The sequence below is a fragment of the Antechinus flavipes genome, chromosome 4, assembly GCF_016432865.1.
Source record: "Antechinus flavipes isolate AdamAnt ecotype Samford, QLD, Australia chromosome 4, AdamAnt_v2, whole genome shotgun sequence".
Taxonomy (NCBI): Eukaryota; Metazoa; Chordata; class Mammalia; order Dasyuromorphia; family Dasyuridae; genus Antechinus; species Antechinus flavipes.
In genome coordinates, this window is record NC_067401.1 from 384,164,694 (window position 1) to 384,182,080 (window position 17,387).

The 17,387-nt window shown below is 42.7% G+C and overlaps 1 protein-coding gene across 1 annotated transcript in view; it reads left to right on the top strand.

Moving 5' to 3' along the window:
* PIK3C2B (phosphatidylinositol-4-phosphate 3-kinase catalytic subunit type 2 beta) overlaps window positions 1-17,387 on the top strand; it is a 73,686-nt gene that overhangs the window by 10,476 nt on the left and 45,823 nt on the right. The window contains exon 3 of the mRNA XM_051998559.1: window positions 14,734-15,756. Coding sequence (XP_051854519.1) covers window positions 14,821-15,756 — 936 coding nt within the window. The 5' untranslated portion in view covers window positions 14,734-14,820. The remainder of the gene's footprint in view (window positions 1-14,733; window positions 15,757-17,387) is intronic.

The window sequence follows — 17,387 nt, forward strand, 5'->3', positions numbered from 1 at the left end:
GGAGTTAGAGTAAATGTCTTCTCAGGTTCCTTTCAACTTGAAATCTATAATCCGTATTCTATAAACAGATGCTTTGTAAAAACATTTAGTCAGCCTGAATTGAATCAACTCAAGTCCCTTTATCTGTGATCCATATTCCCAAGGATCAGTATCAGCACAGGATCCTTTTGCAGCATGAACTTAGTACGGAAATATTGAGGAGACACAAATAATAAAAATGAAGATGATGCTACTTAAGGAGAAGGTGAAGTTTAGTCTGAGACCGGGAGCAGAGGAAAGGGTCAGGGTGTGGTCAGTGTGGTCAGTGTTCTCTGTGGAGGTTAGGAAAAAGCCAGGTTATGTGTAGGGGACAGTGAATGGATTTATTGGATTTGGAGCTAAGAGAATGAGGCAGTCATTGTAAGGAGACATGTTGCCAATTAAATGTTAGGTAGCATGGATGAGAAAACTGGAGGCCCATGATAGGAGGCTTTCCAAATGGCAGAGCTGGAAAGAGGTTATTTAGTTCAGTGAGAAACTAGGGGAAGTGATTGGTCTGAGCTTGCCTGATTAGTTTATGACAGGATCAGAAAGCAACCCCAAATATCTTACCTCCAAACCCAGTGCCCTTTTCTCCTGTCAGTGACTTCCACTGAGATCCTTTGGTCCGATCCTGTCTGATCCTGCCCAGCCTACTTCCTATTGACCTTTCCACCATGTCTAGGCTTTCCTTCTGGTGCCTCTGAGGCATTCAGTGGAGTTTGCTGTGATTCCATGAAGAGCATAGGAAGGGCTCTGATTGTCTGTCCTTGGAGATCGGGTGGAGGGGTCAGAGTTATGTGAGATCCCTTGGGTCAGGAATGAGAGCAGATTCTTTGCTCATCCCTGACTTTTGCAGCTTGTCCTGAACTGACCTGAGGGCAGGATATCCTTTCAGCCAGGGTAGCAGGAAAAGTGGAGGCTTCCTCGTGGGGGAATTATGTGATCTGGTTCAGGGGTGCAGATGAGAGCCAGTCTGGGCTGATAATTGTACAAAGGCCAGGACCTAAGTCACAGCAGAAACATCCAAACTTAAAGAGACCTGTGGTCTCGGGAGTGTGTGAACCCCTGAGACATGAATCCTCTCCTCCCCACCCTCCCCAGGCATTCCTACTGAGCTCCCTGAAGATCTGGCCTGTGACTACCATGGGGAGTGGCTTAGGAAGGAAAAAGGGTTGGGGGGAGGCTACAAGGTCCTCTGTTGCCTCCTGTAGCTGTAATATTGGGCGGGGTGATAGATCAGGCTATCCAGTAGCATTTACTGCCAACATTGCTCTTAAAGATATGTGGGTGTGACTTTTGGAGTCTCAGAAACATGTCCTCTCAGTGTCTCCCTTGATGACACCTGAAATTCTCACCATTAGTGATTTATTCCTTTGGATCAAATATTTCTCTTGCCTGTCTCTTCTATTAAATTGTAAACATCTCTGGAAGAAGGTGTTGTCTGTAATATGTTGTCTGTACTATTAATTTTACTTTTTAAAATTGCTTTGTGAGTCCCTTCTTTCTAGGCCTCCACTTCCTCATCTGTAAAAAGAGAAAGTAAGATGTACATTATTTCACAAGGTTGCTATAAGAAAAGCCCTTTGTAAAATTTAAATGCTTGTGATCTTAATGGGTAAATTATTTCAATAGAACAGACATTTCTTAAAACACCTTCTATGTACCAAGCACTGTGCTTTTTGTATCCCTTTAACACATTGTAGGTTCTCAATAAATGTCTTATTGACCGACTTACTAGATTGACTAGATGTTGGGTTTTGTTTCCTCCTCTGTAAAAGCAGTAAGTGGATGAGATGGTGATCTCTGAAGTGCCTTCTAGTTCTGACAGTCTAGGATCTTTTATGGGAGGGAAAGGTGGAAGAGGACAGGGTGGGGCTTCGAAAAGTTGCTTCTGGACACTCAGGAGTTTTGCCTGCAGCCAGCCTTATGGCCTGAGCTGTTGAGCCATGTGTAGATGGCCAGCCTCCCGGCTTTCTGGCCTCTGTCTTTGAGGACTCAACTCTTCCTGGGGATTCGGATGCCTTTAAGGAGAAGGGTCTGGGGACTGCCTGGAACTGGCACCTGAAAGCTGGGGGGCCCAGGGGTTCTTGGTCCTCAAGTCCCATTTTCTTATCTTTCCTCACAGATGCTGGTGACCTTCCTGGGCTCCTTGTTCTGTTAGTCCTAATGCCTGTGGTCCCAGGAATGTGGCGCTGGTATTGCCTAGGTTATCTCCTTGCTTGGAAGAGTGAGTGAAGTCAGAATGTGTGTGTGCATGTGTGTGTATATATGTTTATATGTATGTGTGTGTCTGTATATACATGTGTGTATATGTGTGTATGTATGAGTGTGTATATATGTGTGTATAAGTATGTTTCTATGTGTGACTGTAGGTATATATGTATGTGTGTGGGAATACATGTATGTATATGTATGCAGGCATATATGTATGAGTATATGGGAGTGTATATACATGTATGCATGCGTGTGAGGATATGTATATGTGTGAGTACATTTATATACATATGAGTGTGTGTATTGTGTGTATATGTGTGTGAGTATGTGTATGTGTTTCTCAGAGAACTCTGTGGCCTTGGGAAGAGAGAGGCTGAGGGAATGAATTCTGAGGGGTTTCTGGTCCAGGCGGGGAGTGGGGGCAGGGCTGTGGCCAGCAGAGTGTTCCCACGGATGGATAGTTCAGCCATTTTCTGCTTGGGTTCCTTGGCCCCTCCTTACTGCAGAGCAGGTGGCCCGGCTTCCACATAGCCTGTCTCCAGCCTACTGGCTCCATCCCCCTGAGCACCCAGCTCCCCTCCCCCTTCCCACTACTTTATTACCACCATATGGGGTGACTGCTGGCCCCTCCCTCTCACTTGCTGCCCCGGCTGCTTTGAGAGGATCATTTGGGGACCAATTCCCCAAGCCCTTCTCACCCCAGGGCTCTAATCCATCTGTGCATGGGGGAGAGATGGGGAAGAAGGAAGAGAGAGTTGGGGGGAGGTGCTGTGCTCCTTTCCAGTTCCCTCAGCCCTGCTTCCAGGGAGCTGAATCCTGCCGGTCCTGTCACCATGTTGGAGCTCAGCATTGAGGGTGGTCAGAGCTCTGGTGACCAGGTGGGCTTGGAGCCTGTCACAGCAGCCCTGCCTCCCTTCACTGCCTTGGTCCTCGGGTTTGCCTGTCCATGATCCAAGGCGGCAGGTGGGGAGTAGGGTGATGAGGAAGTCTCCGGGTTGAGAAGGAAATATGGGAAAGAGAGGGAGTATAGCCTGATTACCCAATAGATTATTAGAGTTTAATGCTTTAGTAGAGTTTAATTAGAGGTGGGAAGTCAGAAGCTGACCCCAGACAAAATTCTTGCTTATTTCCGTGGATATTTTCATTGATGCTTTTCTTTATTCTTTGGCTAGTGGAGAGCTTACCTTGCAATATTTTGTCTCTCTCATGTTTTCCTCTTCTTTCTCTTTCTCTGTCTCTTTGTTTCTTTCTTCTTTTTCCATCTCTATCTCCGTCTCTCTGCTTCTTTATCTTTGCCTGCCTCTCTCTCTCTCTCTTTCTCTTTCTCTCTCTCTCTCTCTCTCTCTCTCTCTCTCTCTCTCTCTCTCTCTCTCTCTCTCTCTCTCTGTTTCTGCCTCTCTGCTTCTCTGTCTCTGTCTCCTCTCTTGTCCTTCCTTCCTTTCTCTTTCTTTTTCTCCCCTTTTCAATCACATCTTTTCTTCCTCATTAGAGGTAATTAAGTGACTCAGTGAATAGAACACCAGACCTAGAGTTAGTAAGTCTTGTGTTCAAACTTTAGGCACCTGTCAGTTATATAATTCTGGCCAAGTTTCCTCAACTGTAAAATGGGGATAATAAAGTCACCTATCTTGAAGGGCAGCCCATAGTATGTTTGCTTTATTCCTTTCCTTGCTTCTTTTTTTCCTCTTTCTTTCTCTTTCCTCTCCCCTTTTTCTTTCCCTCCCAAATTCATTAAAGAATGGGATAGTAACTATGTTGAGTTTATGCTTTACTTCATCAGCATCCTCCTCCCTGAAGGAAGAGATGAATTCACTTAAGATATTGGCTCTGTGAGGAACCCAGAGGTATAAGACTTGGCCTGACACACTGATTTTGGTGTCCTCTCCTAATTTTCCCATCTGCTGTGTTCTTGGGCAGAATAGAGCCATGATCGCTTCTAGTACCATCACTCTTGTTCAGCTCATGAAGGACAGGTCCTTTTACTCCTGGCCCTGGGGAGCTGGGTTGCTGAGAAATGTGTGGACAGGAGTTAAGAAAACTTGATTTGAAATGATATTAAGAATGGTATGGGGACAAGGAGACAGGAAATCTGGAGGTTTGGCATTATAGTGGAGAAGGTTGAGTCCAATGATGAAGATTAGAGGGAAAGAGAATGAATGGAGATGGAGAGAAAGGCTTCTACTGGAAATGCTCTTCTCCCTCCCCGTGCTCATTTTACCACCAGCTCCTTCGACTTCCTTGAAAGGCTTCACTTAGAGGTCTCATCCCTCCTATAATTCATAGTGTCTCTGGGAAACTAGAATTTCTACATTTTTGGTGGAGTTTGAAAGGAGGAAAGGACTGTGTTTCAAAAGGAGATGATACCTATTAAGTCACTAGACCAGAAGATTGGCAGATTATGAGGGGTTATCACCCTCCTTACTGGCAGTTCTTTTCTCCCCTAACTGCCTTTTCTCTGCCCCCTGAGGGCCCAAGCAGTTGGGGTGGGGGGAAAGAATCAGATCTTGAGTTACCAGGCTAGTGCTTCTGGAAGGAACTGCAGCCTTGACACCAGAGAGTGCAAAGCAGGGGTTGGGTTCTGAACACTAGGAGGTGTGGGTCAGACAGAAACCTGACGTAGCTGCATTGGGTCCTGGGAGACAGCCCAGGTTTATAGCTTTCTACTTCCTGCCAAGACTTCTCATCTTTGCCAATGGTTCCATTCAGCAATCTGGTCCTGGCCTTGGATCTAAAGTATTGGCTGGAAGAGGGGCTTTCCATTTCCACCCACCCTCCCCTCATCTTGCCTCCTGCCACTAATAGCTAACTAGTCCTTTCCCTGCACAGTCTGACAATTTTACTAGTTAAGGTAGTGCATACAGATAACAAAACTAACTATATAGGTTGATAAATAGTAACAGGGGTAAGAAGAAAAGATCTCTGGGTTCTATTGGATCACAAAGTAAATCTAGGGATGACCTGAGAAAGTAGATATGAATAATATTTCAAGACCCTAGAAGCATTTCTTTTTTGCTAGATGCTGGGAAAGACTTCCAGTCCATTGTGAAAACTAAAATAGGGCACATCTTATTTTATTAATAATTTTTTCCCTTTGTATCAGGCACTTTCCAGTATGCCATGCACTAAAACTATCCCTTGTAACAAAGAAATACAATTAAGTAAAACCAGCAGACACTGTGCTCATAATTATTTGTGTATGTGATATTCTGTATCAATAGTCCCCCACTTCTGTATTTCATCATTTGTCCTCCGCAGCCAAAATCTATCATTCCATTTAATTTTTTTAGTTCAGCTAACTAGAGTAATTTTAAGATATGGAGAGATTCGAGAGGGTTTGAAGAAGAAAACATAAATAAAAGGATGGAGAATAGTTCCTATGAGGAAAGACCTGTGACTCTTTTAGAATGGGAAAGAGAAGTCAGGGGGGAAGGGAGGGAGTAACAAATCTCTGAATAGTTATGTGTGAGGATAATACAAAGACTAATTATTTTTCAGAAGTTATTCTTGTCCCCTCTCCATTCTGTTCTTTGTAGGGGGGGTATGGGAGGGAAAAGTGAGAGAGAGGAAAGAAGAGAGAAAGAGAAAGATGAGAGTAAGAAGGAAAAAACAGAGAGGAGGGAGAGACAGAGATAGAAGAAGTGTGTGTGTGTGTGGGGGGGTACAGAGAGAGGAGATAAAGAGCTTTGCTGAAACCTAAGGAGGGGACAAAGAGAATAAATATTTATATGGTGCCTGCTATGTTCCAGGCATTGGAAGTACTTTACAAATATCTCATTGGATCCTCACAAGAGATTTAAGAGATAGGTGATGTTCTTATTTTACCATTAGAGAAACAAAAACACTTTACAAATATCTCATTGAATCTTCACAACAATTCTGAGATTTAAGTTGTGTTCTTTATTTTATGGTTAAGAAAACTAAGGTAAAGGTAAATTGACTTGCTCATGGTCAAACAATTAAAGAAAGGTATAGATTTAGCTACAAGAAAGACTTCCGAAATAGAGTATAATTAACTCTGGAAGAGAAAGCTCTAATGGCTTTTGGAACCTCCAACTCTGTGGCCCTCTAATTTAGAATGAGCTACCATAGATCTTTGGTGGATCAGATCTCTCTTAAGTAGCTAGGTGATACAGAGATTAGAGTATTGGCAATAGAATAGAATGGAAATAAAAGCCCTGAATTCAAATTTGGCCTTAGATTACTTAATAACTGTGATCCTGGGCAAGTCATCTTCAGCCTCAGTTTCCTCATCTGTAAATGGGAATAATTATAGCACTCCCAGGTTATTGTGATGATCAAATGAGATAATATATGTAAAGTGCTTTTTGTGAGCTACTGTTTATTAATCAGGGCCCTTGCTAGTTTATCTTTGAAGTTCTATCCCAGTTGTGGCAATCTATAGCCAGAGAGAGGTGTTTTATTTTCTACGCCTGTACCTGGATTTGTTGGTTTATTGTGACCAGAAGGAAGGTAGAAGAGATTAGGCATTCTGCAGCTTATAGTGGGGATAGAATAGTTCCTTGCCTGCAGACCCAGGGGGTCCAACAGGCTATGTTGAGGCTGGGAGAGGAAAATCTCAGAAATGTCCTCCCAGGTTTAGAGGTCATATGGTCTCTAACAGTTTGACATGAACCTTGAATTGCATAGGACCAGGGAAGAATATAGTGGGTTTTTTTCCCTGCCCTGAGGTATCTAGGATTAAGTGACTTGCCCAGCTAGAAAGTGTTAAGTGTCTGGGATCAGATTTGAACTCAAATCCTCCCAACATCAGGGCTGGTGCTCTATCCATTGCACTACTTAGCTGTCCCAAGAATATAGTTTTTAAGAAATTTGAAAGGCATCTAGCCTAATCTAGAAAACAAGCTCATTCTACTACAATGCTTTTAAAAATTCATTAGGAAAATCACTAAGGGACAAAAATCTGAAGCTGAAGGGGTCTTACTGTACTCTGCATATGTGATCCTCCCTACATTCTATTCTGGGGGAAGGAGAGAGAATTACCATTCTGTATCTTCAGCTGGTTGGTGGAAAAGAAGAGACAGATGAATTCTTGGTATTGCAATCGCGAAGAGGATGATTCTAATATCACAATCTGTTTAGCACTCTCTTCCAGTCCTGATGATGATAATAACCATCCCATGTACCTGTTAAGGTTTACAAAGCATTTTGCTAACTGGAGGTACAAGTATCATTTTGTCAGTTTTTAGAGATGATCCTGAGAGGGTGGTCAGGGACTTACCCAATGTCCCACAGTCAGAACTTGAACCCAAATCACTTTGCTCTCAAGCTTGCCTCTCTTTCCATTCCATCATGATGTCTCTCTGATAGGATCTCCTAGTCCTGGGAGGGTTTCCTGAGGACTGCTTCTTCCCCTGGCACAGGGACGCCGGCATTGATATCAGCCCTACAGAGCAGATAGCACCCTAAGGGTGTACCCACTTTTCACTCAGTACCTTAAGGTACCTCCACTCTATTTCCTCCCCTTCCCCCTCGGCTCTCGTGATAACTGCCACATAGGCTGAGATTGGTGTCTGATTATGCTCAGATCTTGGCAGCAACCCACTTAACCGTGAACCTGCCCTCAGCTTATACCAGCTGGCTGTATTGTAACCAGGGGACCTGGTTTCTGGGGCGCCTCCCTCTACCTTTTATTGAGGCTGACATCAGTCTGATAAACCTAATAGCCCTCCTGGGATCTCTGACTGCTTTAAAGCACAGTTGAGCTTACCATTCCCTGCCTAGTTCCCATTCTATTGAGCTCTCCATTCTCTGCCTAGCTCCATAGCCTTCCTGACCCTGAAGGAGATAGTTTAAAATGGCCTCAAGATCCCTGTTCCCAGCACTGCTTTCTCGCCTCCCCCTACTCCCCCCTTTTCTGCCACCTGGCAGGGATTTGCTACCTGAGGTCTGGGTAATAGTTAATATTATGACAGAGGATCAGTCATCTCTGGTCTGGTTGAAGGGGAAGCAGCAACTCTATCTTGGTCCCCAAACCCTGTACCACCCGGCACCTACTTGTAGGATCTACAAGCGTGGCCCTTGGCCCTCAGGTAGGGCAAAGTGTCTATTGTCTGTTAATCTAAAGAGGCCTGAAGGAGAGGCCCCTGGATGGTAAGGGCCATAGACTGGCCTGAGCTATCCTGAGGAACACTATTAATTCTTCTCTCATTCGGGCAACTCTTCCTCTAGAAAGCGAGCGCTTGGGGGTCTGGTTCTTCGAGAGGAGTAGCGAGCTTCATTTTCCCCCCCTTCTTCAAGTAGCCCAGCTTAGATTTCTTGACATTTCCACTTTACTGTCTGTCCAGCTCTCCCCACTGTCTAACCACTCCACTTACCTTTTTTCCACACCCCTTTTTCAACTCCAGAGAAGATTTGGCAGAAAAGCAGCTACTCGTGTGGCCTAAGGGCAGGAGATCTGTCATTTGGTTGGGCTTAGAGCCTTGTGGCTGCTGTGGTTCTGTTGGCCTGGCCTAGAGTCAGGGGGATATTGGTTAGAGTGGGATAGTCTTGTCTCTTCTCCGTCTGGATTCCAGGCTGGGAGGAAGCTCAGGGAGGAGAGCCTTCTGGCTCATCTGCTTGCTTGCTTGCTTTTCTGTGTATTCTCCCCATACCCCTTAAACCCCACCCTAGTTGGGGAGTTGGGGAAAGGCAAGTGGGATAAGATCACTGGAACCCTGGAGCTTTTTCACTTTCTGATTTTTTTATCTTATTTTTTAATTTATTTTTTAGCTGAGGCAATTGGGGCTAAGTGACTTGTCCAGGTCACATAGTCAGCCTGGAGCTTTTTCCTGTTTGTATTGTAGGAAGAATGGAGAACTGTAGGGTAGGGAGATAGAAGAGGGCAGCATTTGGAGACTCCCTTATAATGCTCCTGGGGCTTGAGGGGGATGCAGTGTGGGGAGGAGGAGCTGTCAGACACAGCCAAATGAAGTGGTGGTATCAGTACTCCCAGATCATGGCAACAGAGCTACTTTATTTATTGGGAAATGTCTCATGTTCTCATGTATTTGAAACAATTCTTTAGATATTGTGAATATCAGACCTTTGTCAGAAAAATTTGCTGTGAAGCTTTTCCCCCCAGTCAACTGTTTCCCTTTTTAACTTTAATGATATTGATTTTGTTTGTGCAAAAACATAAAAATATGTCTGTGTTATTTCTTGTGACCTTCTCTAGTCCTTGTGGATTATGACAACTCTATCCACAGTTTCAAGAGGTAGTTCCTTCTTTGCTCCTCTAATTTGTTTATGATTTGATCTTTTTTATAAATAAGTTATGTAGGAAGAGGAGCTTAAGAGATAATCTTCTTCATCCCTTTGTATTTAACCAGAACTATCCAAATCAATATAGCACAGTGGATAGAGTAAGGAATACCTGAATTCAAATCCTGCCTTAGACAGTAACCCTAGGCAAGTCACTTAACCCTAATAGTCTACAAAAAACTATCCCAATCTAGTGAAATCTTGACCTGTATTCTGTGTGGAATTTCTTTCCACACAGAAAAAAAGGGGGACTATAAAGAGACCACTTTGACAGAAACTGGGAACAGTTTCTACAAATAAACTTAGATACCCTTTAATCAACAAATTTTTTCTCTTATTGCCACCAGACTATAATTGACCTTGGAGGAAAAATTTGAAAGTTCTTAGGCAGCTAGATGATGCAGGAAGACCTGAATTCAAATTTGGCCTCAGATACTTACTAGCTGTATCACCCTGGGCAAGTCATCACCAGCCTCAATTTCCTCATACATAAAATGGGAATAATTATAGCACTGATCTCCCAGGGTTATTGTGAGGATCAAATGAATCACTGAATCTCTTTATTTAAGTGTCAGCAGTTTCTCTGTTCCTTAATTCAAGTGAAATCTGATCAAGGTTAAAAGAGCTTTCCTAATGAATTGTTTATTTAAGTAATGTGTATGTGATTCTTCAAAGTTGACAAAACACTTATGCCCAACTCAGTGTTGGTATAGCACAAGTATTATTGCCCTGTTCTTCAGATGAAGAGACCCGAGTTGAGAAAGGGAAAATCTCTTGCCTGGGTTTTCTTTTGCTAACTAAGAGAAGCGTAAAACTCTCTAGTTACCAAAGCATAGGAGGAAGAGAATTCTTTTACTGGATGACATCCGATCCTCTCTGTGTCAATTTATCACAGCCAGTATTTATTGAAGAGCCTTCTGTGGGCCAGGCACTATTGTTGCTAGGCAATGGGGAGACAGACAAGTCAAAAAATAACAATGGCCTCTTCCTTCAAAGAGTTTAAATTCTACCCAGGCAAGCAGAATTTGCTCATGTAAGTAAAAGCACGTACAAGATAAAAACAAATCAATTTTAAGAAATGAGAAAGATTTCAAGAAATTGTCCTGGGCTAGGAGCCTTTGTATGGTTAAATCTGGTTCATCAAGCAGGTGAAGCAAAAGTGTCCTAGGGTCTCAGCCTAACCTTAGCTAATGGCACTTGGTTTTAAATGGTTGGGCCAATTTAGGACCCTGGACTCCATATTCCATATTATTTTCCAAGTATCAGTACTGTGTTCCCTTTGGTTTCTTATATCTGGTTCCAACCACCTTGAGATTTTGACATCCTTACAGTACTTTAAATGCACAGTAATAAGATTAAATACAATGGATTTTGCTGATACCATTCTACTGAGGTTGAACCCACATCCTTCCTTTCTGTTAACTCTTGGTAAAGCACAAATGTGTGAAATAACTTATACTGCTATCCTACGACTGAATGTCTTTGCTTAGCTATTTTTAAGAGAATGAACTTTGTAGAGAGCCCGTGTTTATTTAGCATAGTGCCTGCCTGGCACAGAGTACGTGCTATATAAATGTTTATACACTGAATGACCCACCTTAATCACTAACAATTATTACTATCAGGTGTCAAAGTGCTAACTGAAATCCTTTCGTGCTTTAGCAACAGTCTGTTTCCTCAGTGGAAATGAAGAACATTGGGATTTAGACTGTCTTCTTGGCTGCACTTCCTACCCTGGAGATTCTCACATTGATGCTTGGCTAAGTTTACCTCAAAGTTCTAAACACACAAGTGATCCCACTCCAGGCCTAGGGAATAAAGGAAAGCAGTCTGCTTTGCCTGAAGGCTTAGGTCGACTCTCCAAGGTCAAAGATTAATAAGTTTATTAATTGAATATTTATTGACCACTGGCTCTCTGTAGGGCACTGGCATTCATTTCCAAGTAGCCAAATTTAGGTTTACGTTGACAGGACTGATACAGTATAGGGCTTCTCTATAGAAGGCTGTCAGTACATTGGACCAACTTCATGGTCCACGAGGGGGTTTTGTGTAATACTGGGAAGAATGACGAATTTGGAATCAAAACACTTAAATTCGAGTCTCAACTTTGCGTCTTATTAACAATCCAATTCAAAAAACAATTATTAATCCAAAGCAATCCTAATAGATTTTGGACAGAAAATGCCATCTGCATGTAGAAAAAGAACTAAGGAGACTGAATGTAAATCAACACATGCTATGTTCACTTCTTTTTTCTGTTTTTTTTTTTTCTCTCTCCCATGGTTTTTTCTTTTTGCTCTGATTTTCTCTTCTAATATGATTCATAAAGCAATGTATTTTAATAATAAATAAATTTACCAGAGAAGGAAAAAAAAGAAAAACAAAATAACAACAAAAAAGGAATCAATGAGTAATTATTGTCTATAGTACTTGTGAAGAAATGAAAAACACCCAAGAGTTCAGCCTCTAACCTTCCTCTCTCTCTCTCTCTTTCTCTCTCTTTCTCTCTCTCTCTCTCTTCTCTCTCTCTCTCTCTCTCTCTCTCTCTCTCTCTCTCTCTCTCTCTCTCTCTCTCTCTCTCTCTCTCTCTCTTTCTCTCTCTCTCTCTCTCTCTCTTTCTCTCTCTCTCTCTTTCTCTCTCTCTCTCTTTCTCTCTCTCTCTTTCTCTCTCTCTTTCTCTGTTTACTATGTGCAAGCCAGGGAGAAGAAATTATTATTGGGGGAAATTCCAAAGGAGCTAAAAGAGGGTTATGGGCATGAATAGGATTCGATCTTCTCTTTGTGAAGGTCTCCTCATCCTTTAAGACTGCACAAAATGAAGAAACAATAAGGAATTGAGCGAGCTGATGATGGATAGCATCAATCTCCTCAGTAAAATAGGAAATATAGTGCTTGAGGGAGGAGAAGGCTTGTGACAGCTTTGGTGGGGAATGTCATAGGGAGTTAGTTTTAAAAAAATGAATTAAATAATTACTGGACTATGGTGATGTCTCAGATGAGTCAAGTAACAGAAATTTTATTAGACCTGGGCTGCAGAATTTTGTGAATCCTTCCAGCAATTTGCTAGATGGGAGAGATGGTGGAGGTATCTCAGGATTGAAGGTTAGCAGGAAAGATGGAGAATTGAAATCAGAAGAAAATATCAGAGTTCAAGATCTTAGAGGTAAGATAGAATATTAAAAACTTCCTGGGACAGTGAGGTGGCTCGGTGGATAGAATACCAGTAGGAGGACCTAATTCAAATGTGACCTTAGAGGTCACCTAGTTTAAGACTCTCATTTTGAGATCTAAAGAATGTAAGTGACCTGTCAAGAACATATTATCTGATGTAGACATTGAAACCCAAGTGTTCTGAGTCAAAGTTCACTATCCCATGATGCCTTTATATAGCAAGCATCTAATAAATGCTCCTCATTATGAACAGTATCTTTGTCCCACTGAGGTATAAGAACACAGCTTGTGAGAGGATGTGGTTGTTCTTCATGTCAACCTTAATATACCTTGTACATAGGACTCGAAAATTTGCAAAACACCTCTCACAACTCCAGGAGGCATAGGTAGTGTGAGTATTATTATCCTCATTTTGCTCATTAAGAACTGAAACTGAGAATGCTCAAGTTGTTTTTTAGTATGTGTCAGAACAGGCACCCAGAGCCAAATCTCCTAATTTTAAATCTATTGCTTCTTTCTCTACATTAGGTCAGGATCATTCTAGGTTGAGGGTGTTCTGCAAAGTCTTAAATTCCATCTAATAACTCATTATGAACCCAATAGATCTGTAAATTAGAATTTACCCAATCTATGTATGTTTCAGACATGTACCAAGTTCAGGAGTAGAAAATGAGAGGAGTAACACATTTCATATGTTTATTACCTGTTGGGGAAAGCATTACAATGAAATGCAACAAGCACTCATTAAACTCCTAGTGTATGCAAGGCATTGTATTAGGTCACAGGGATAAGAAGATGAAATTGGAACTGTCCCTGCTCTCAGGGAATTTACATTCTCCTGAACTCTGATGAATGACAAGTTGGAGCCTGCATTCTCCTGAAGATAGTGGGTGGCAGGTTGGAGCCTGCATATTCCTGAATACTAATGAGTGGGGCAAGCTGGAGCTTGCATTTTCTTGAACTCCAGTATGTGGCTAAATAATCTTTGAGTCCATTTCAACCTTTCCATGACAAGGGCTAGAAGACAGGACTAACATTTTTTTCCCCCAGACATATACATATATCCCTACTATATTTTTAAAATAAGAATTATTTTTATTGTCATTGTCAGGAGAATCAATCCATTTTATATTGAAATAATAATTAGCCCTCTTACAGTAAGATAACTTAGTTTGATTTACATTAACCACCTCTTTCCAACACCAAGAGTTTCCCCAAGATCTAGTGTTCCGAGATTTTGATGACTGAATCCAGGTTAACTTTCTCTGTCTCCCCATCTCAATCATATTCCCTCTCATCCTTTATTTTTCTGGAAGGAAGAGTCCTAATCTTTTTTTTTTTAACTTCTTTTTTTTTATTATAGCTTTTTATTTACAAGTTATATGCATGGGTAATTATACAGCATTGACAATTGCCAAATCCTTTATTCCAATTTTTCCCCTCCTTCCCCCCACTCCCTCCCCTAGATGGCAGGATGACCAATACATGTTAAATATATTAAAGTATAAATTAAATACAAAATAAGTTTATATATCCAAACCGTTATTTTGCTGTACGAAAAGAATCCGGAAGAGTCCTAATCTTTATATTCTTTTAGTTGATGTTGGGAACTATTTCTTTTTAGGGTGTCATAATACTAGCAACAACTAACATTTATGTACCCCCTTAAAGTTTGCAAAGTGCTTTACAGACATTTCATTTGATTCTCATATTAGCTCTGGGAGGCTGGCATTATTATTGTCTCATTTTATAGTTAAGGGAAGAAGTTCAGGACTTACACAGCTAGCAAGTATCTAAAGAAGGATTTGAACTGAAGTATTCCTGACCAGGTCCAGCGCCCTCTCCTTGTGCCTCCTGGCTGCCATGTATCTATGGGATGATGGATGTGTGTATTAATGTGATGGGGATGGAGAACCGGAGGTCTCTATTGCTGACTGGCTTAGTCTAAACCACTGAAGAAATGGATTGGATCTGTAAAGTTCTCTTTATATAGTGATTAATGTGTAGTTAAGTCTTCATAAAAAGCTTCCTGATGATTGATTACAGTCTTTGTATTTTTCCCCACAGGTGCCTGGGCACCATGCCACGGTCCTTAAGCCCTGACATTGGCGGGAAGTAACAGATCCACTTACCTGTTCTCCATCTAGATCCATCATGTCTTCAACCCAGGGAAATGGGGAACACTGGAAGTCCCTGGAGTCTGTGGGTATTAGCCGAAAAGAGCTGGCAATGGCTGAGGCTCTTCAGATGGAGTATGATGCCCTGTCCCGGCTACGGCACGATAAAGAGGAAAACCAGCGGGCCAAGCAGAATGCGGACCCCTCTCTTATCAGCTGGGACGGGCCCGTCCTAGACTTCTATGGCAAGCCAGTGGGTGGGAGGAACGACCTTAAGCTTCTTCGAGGGCTCTCGGGCTCTGATCCCACCCTCAACTACAACTCCTTCTCCCCACACGATGGAGCCCCTAACCACTCTACCTCCGAGGGCCTCCAGCCAGCACCAGATCCTTGGCTGAAGGGCCCCCTTTCTGGAGACTATCTCTATATTTTTGATGGTTCAGACGGAGGGCTCTCTTTGCCTCCAGGACCAGAGGACAGGAATAGTTCCCCCAAGAAGCTGTCCCCACCCCCAATACCTCCTCGGGTCTCTATTTGGGATACTCCTCCCCAACCTCCCAGCAAAACCTATTCCCTTTCTCCTAAGCCTTCCGAGCCCAATGACATAAACACTTTTTCCTCAAACCAGCAACCCCCAAGCAAGCTACTGGATCGCCGAATCCTAGAGGAAGAAGAAGAATCTGGGAGTGGGGGCCAGGGAAACCTCCTGGGGTCTGTGGACTATGATGGCATCAATGATGCAATAACTCGCCTCAACCTAAAGTCTACCTATGACACTGAGTTGCTTCAGGACCCCAAGAGGGGCTGGAAAGAGGGCCGGGGACTCCTGGGATTTGGCAAGGACACCCCTGGGAAGCCGGTAGCACGGAGCAAGACTATGCCCCCTCAAGTTCCTCCACGCACTTATGCCTTACGTTATGCCAACCGCAAGAACACGGCACCCAATAAAAACCGTCGGATTTCTGCTGATCCGGTGAGGATCTCCCCTATGCCTTTCTTTCTTCCTTTTTCTTTCTTCCAGCTCTCTTTCTCCATTCCCCAACTTTCTTCCATAGGCTTAAGAAATCTCTATCTTCAGTGCCCTGAATCTCAAGCCTATAGATTCTGGTGTCAAAATTCTGGTCTGTAAGCATGAATGTAGAAGGACTAAATATGGGTGGGATGACATGGAATTGAACATGTTGATGTGACTGGAAGAGGAAGATGGAGAAGAATAGAATACACCACAGCTCCTCCCTAGGGCAGAGCTAGGGCCATCTTGACCAAAATAGATTTAAAAATGAGACTCCCATGGGTTTTAGCCCCAAATTCTTTCCCAAACTAGCTATGTGATTTAGTAAATCATTTCACCTCAGTTTTCTCATTTATTAAACAGGGTTAATAAACATAATTATAATAAAAATAATAAGTAGCATTTATAGCACACTTTCCTAAATATGAAGCATTTTTCACATAATTCTGTAAGGGAAATAACATTTCCCTTGTCGGTTGTACAGATTTGTTGTAAAGTTCTAATGAGGTGAGGTGTCTGAATTTGGAAGAAGTGAAATATTTGATATGAGCGTAAGACAAAATGATTTGCCATCATTATTATCATTGGGAAGGGACTCTTACATTCCCTCCAGACCAAGAGACAGGGATAATAGAGTTCTTTGTTTGAAATTGAGAGGTCCTTGGTTCAAATCCTGGCTTAGACATTTATTAGTTAGGTGACTCCAGGCAAGTCACTTACCTACTTTGAGACTATTTTTTCATCTATCTGGATAATAATAGCACTTGCTTCACAGGTTTTTTGAGGGGATGGGAGTGGGGTTTCAAATCAGAGAATGTACGCCTCTGCTGGTATTAAAATTCTATGTAAATCTTAGCTGTGGTTCTGAAGATGAGTCCCCTAAGAAGGCATTCTCACCCCCATGATCCCTTGTGCAGATAATAGTACATCAACTTTTTGTTGTGTCCAGAACAAGTTGGTCCTTGATTCCAGACAAAATTGGTTGGGGGCATCTCTATATGTAGGTAGGATTCTGCTTCCCAGGTCTAGGTTCTCAAGTCTAGGGACTTCCTATCTGTTCACCTGAAGGACACAGGCCATTGAATCTGTCACGACTTGATGTTTTCCATAATTGCCCTTATCCCACTTGTCAGTTGATGTCCCCATTAGGAATCCAGGAGACCCCCATGGATGATAGACTTGTCAGTAGCCTAGATTTCGGCCATGCTCTTTCCTTCCATTTTTATCTTGATCAAGAAGAGAATGTACTCCTGGGTTAGAAACACTGATCTGCTTATCCCTCTGTATCTGGCAGTCAGGAGCCATCCAAAACCTTATCATGAGGTCACTCACTCTCCCTCAGGGGACACCCCCAGAAAAGTAAAGCAGACTCTGCTGCACACTCGAGCCGAGAGCTTTTTAAAGCCCCTTGATCAGAGAGGTGTGGCTGTTCCCGCTATTTTTAGGGGCTGGGTGATTTCTGCTCCTGGATCCTGCTCCCTCAGCTGGGTGAGCTGGGCCTACTTGCCGGCTCGGGCTATCCTGGCAAGGGGTGTTACCTCCTGCCACCCTCCCTTCCCTCCGCCCCTGGCTCCAGTGTGTCACCGGAGCTG